The 1,535-nt window shown below is 39.7% G+C and overlaps 1 protein-coding gene across 1 annotated transcript in view; it reads right to left on the bottom strand.

Moving 5' to 3' along the window:
* The window catches only part of SPTLC2 (serine palmitoyltransferase, long chain base subunit 2), a 125,333-nt gene that overhangs the window by 78,522 nt on the left and 45,276 nt on the right, over nucleotides 1–1,535 (bottom strand). The window contains exon 3 of the mRNA XM_011988275.1: nucleotides 746–900. Coding sequence (XP_011843665.1) covers nucleotides 746–900 — 155 coding nt within the window. The remainder of the gene's footprint in view (nucleotides 1–745; nucleotides 901–1,535) is intronic.

Raw genomic sequence — 1,535 nt, 5'->3', positions numbered from 1 at the left:
TCCACATATCATCCTTGATCATTTGAAAAATCAAAATATCCAGAAATAAATTCAGATACTTAATTCTGATAAGTGGCATAATGGAAAGGAGAGCTTTTCTTCCTTTTTTTCTAAAAAAAAATAAGACCAAAAATAAAACAGACTAAGCTTTTGTACACTATTTATTATCAACAGGAGTTATTTTTAAAAATAAATAAGCCAGGAAAGGCGCGGTGGCTCACACCTGTAATCCCAGCACTTTGGGAGGCTGAGGGGAACGGATCACTTGAGGTCAGGCATTCGAGACCAGCCTGGCCAACATAGTAAAACCCCATCTCTACTAAAAAAAAATACAAAAATTAGCCAGGTGTGATGATGTGTGCCTGTAGTCCCAGCTACTTGGGAGGCTGAGGCATGAGAATTGCTTGAACCTGGGAGGCGGAGGTTGCAGTGAGATGAGATCACACCACTGCACTCCATCCAGCCTGGGCGACAGAACAAAACTCCGTCTGAAAATATACATACATACATACATACATAAATAAGCCAAATTTTGTTCTGAACTATAATCCAACACAGTATCAAATGTATTAGAAAGATGTATCTTTAAAAGCTCAACAATGAAGAATAAGGAAACCAATCGTACTGTATCCTCAGCTGCTACTCCTATTTTGAGAGAATACTCAATTTACAATAACATATTTTCTCAAATGAAGAAACCCTTCTGTAGTTGTTGTCAAGAAATAATTTCCCAACCAAGACTCACTTGAAGGACCAGTTATAATCATGAGACTGTCTCTCCATGATGTCCACCCTGGCTCCAGGCACACTACAGATTGGCCGATTCCAGTTGTCTCTTATTCTCATGTACAGGTTCCTTGTATAAAAGTTTTCAAAATCTTGATACAATGACACAAAGTCCTGCCAAGAAATGGTGACATACCATAAATTTACCTGAGTTACTTTATTAAAAATTTTTAACAGATGACATGACTTTTTCTTTATGTAAATTTATGGGGCACAAGAGCAATTTCATTATGTTCAAGATTGTGTCATGGACAAGTCAGGGCTTTTAGAGTATCAATCACTCAAATAACACACATGGTACCCATTAAGTAATTTCTCATCATCCACCCTCACTCCCTCACCCTTCTGAGTCTCCACTGTCTATCATTCCACTGAGTTACTTTAAAAACAATCTTTACAACTTCCATTTTCATACTGTAAGAGCACCTGAGAATGAGAGGCCACTTATATTTAATTAACTCCTAAATCAGGATAGGCTTGGTGGCTCACACCTGTAATCCCAGGACTTTAGAAAGCCAATGCAGGAGGATTGCTTGAGCTCTGAAGTTTGGGACAAGCCTAGGCAACATAGCAAGACCCTGTCTCAACAAAATCATTTTAAAAATTAGCCAGGTGGCCGGGCGCAGTGGCTCAAGCCTGTAATCCCAGCACTTTGAGGCCGAGACGGGCGGATCACGAGGTCAGGAGATCGAGACCATCCTGGCTAACCTGGTGAAACCCCGTCTCTACTAAAAAATACAAAAAACTAG

The sequence above is a fragment of the Mandrillus leucophaeus genome, unplaced genomic scaffold (assembly GCF_000951045.1).
Source record: "Mandrillus leucophaeus isolate KB7577 unplaced genomic scaffold, Mleu.le_1.0 Scaffold326, whole genome shotgun sequence".
Lineage (NCBI taxonomy): Eukaryota > Metazoa > Chordata > Mammalia > Primates > Cercopithecidae > Mandrillus > Mandrillus leucophaeus.
The sequence above is the reverse complement of the archived record's forward strand: the minus strand, read 5'-3'. Positions and strand labels throughout refer to the sequence as shown.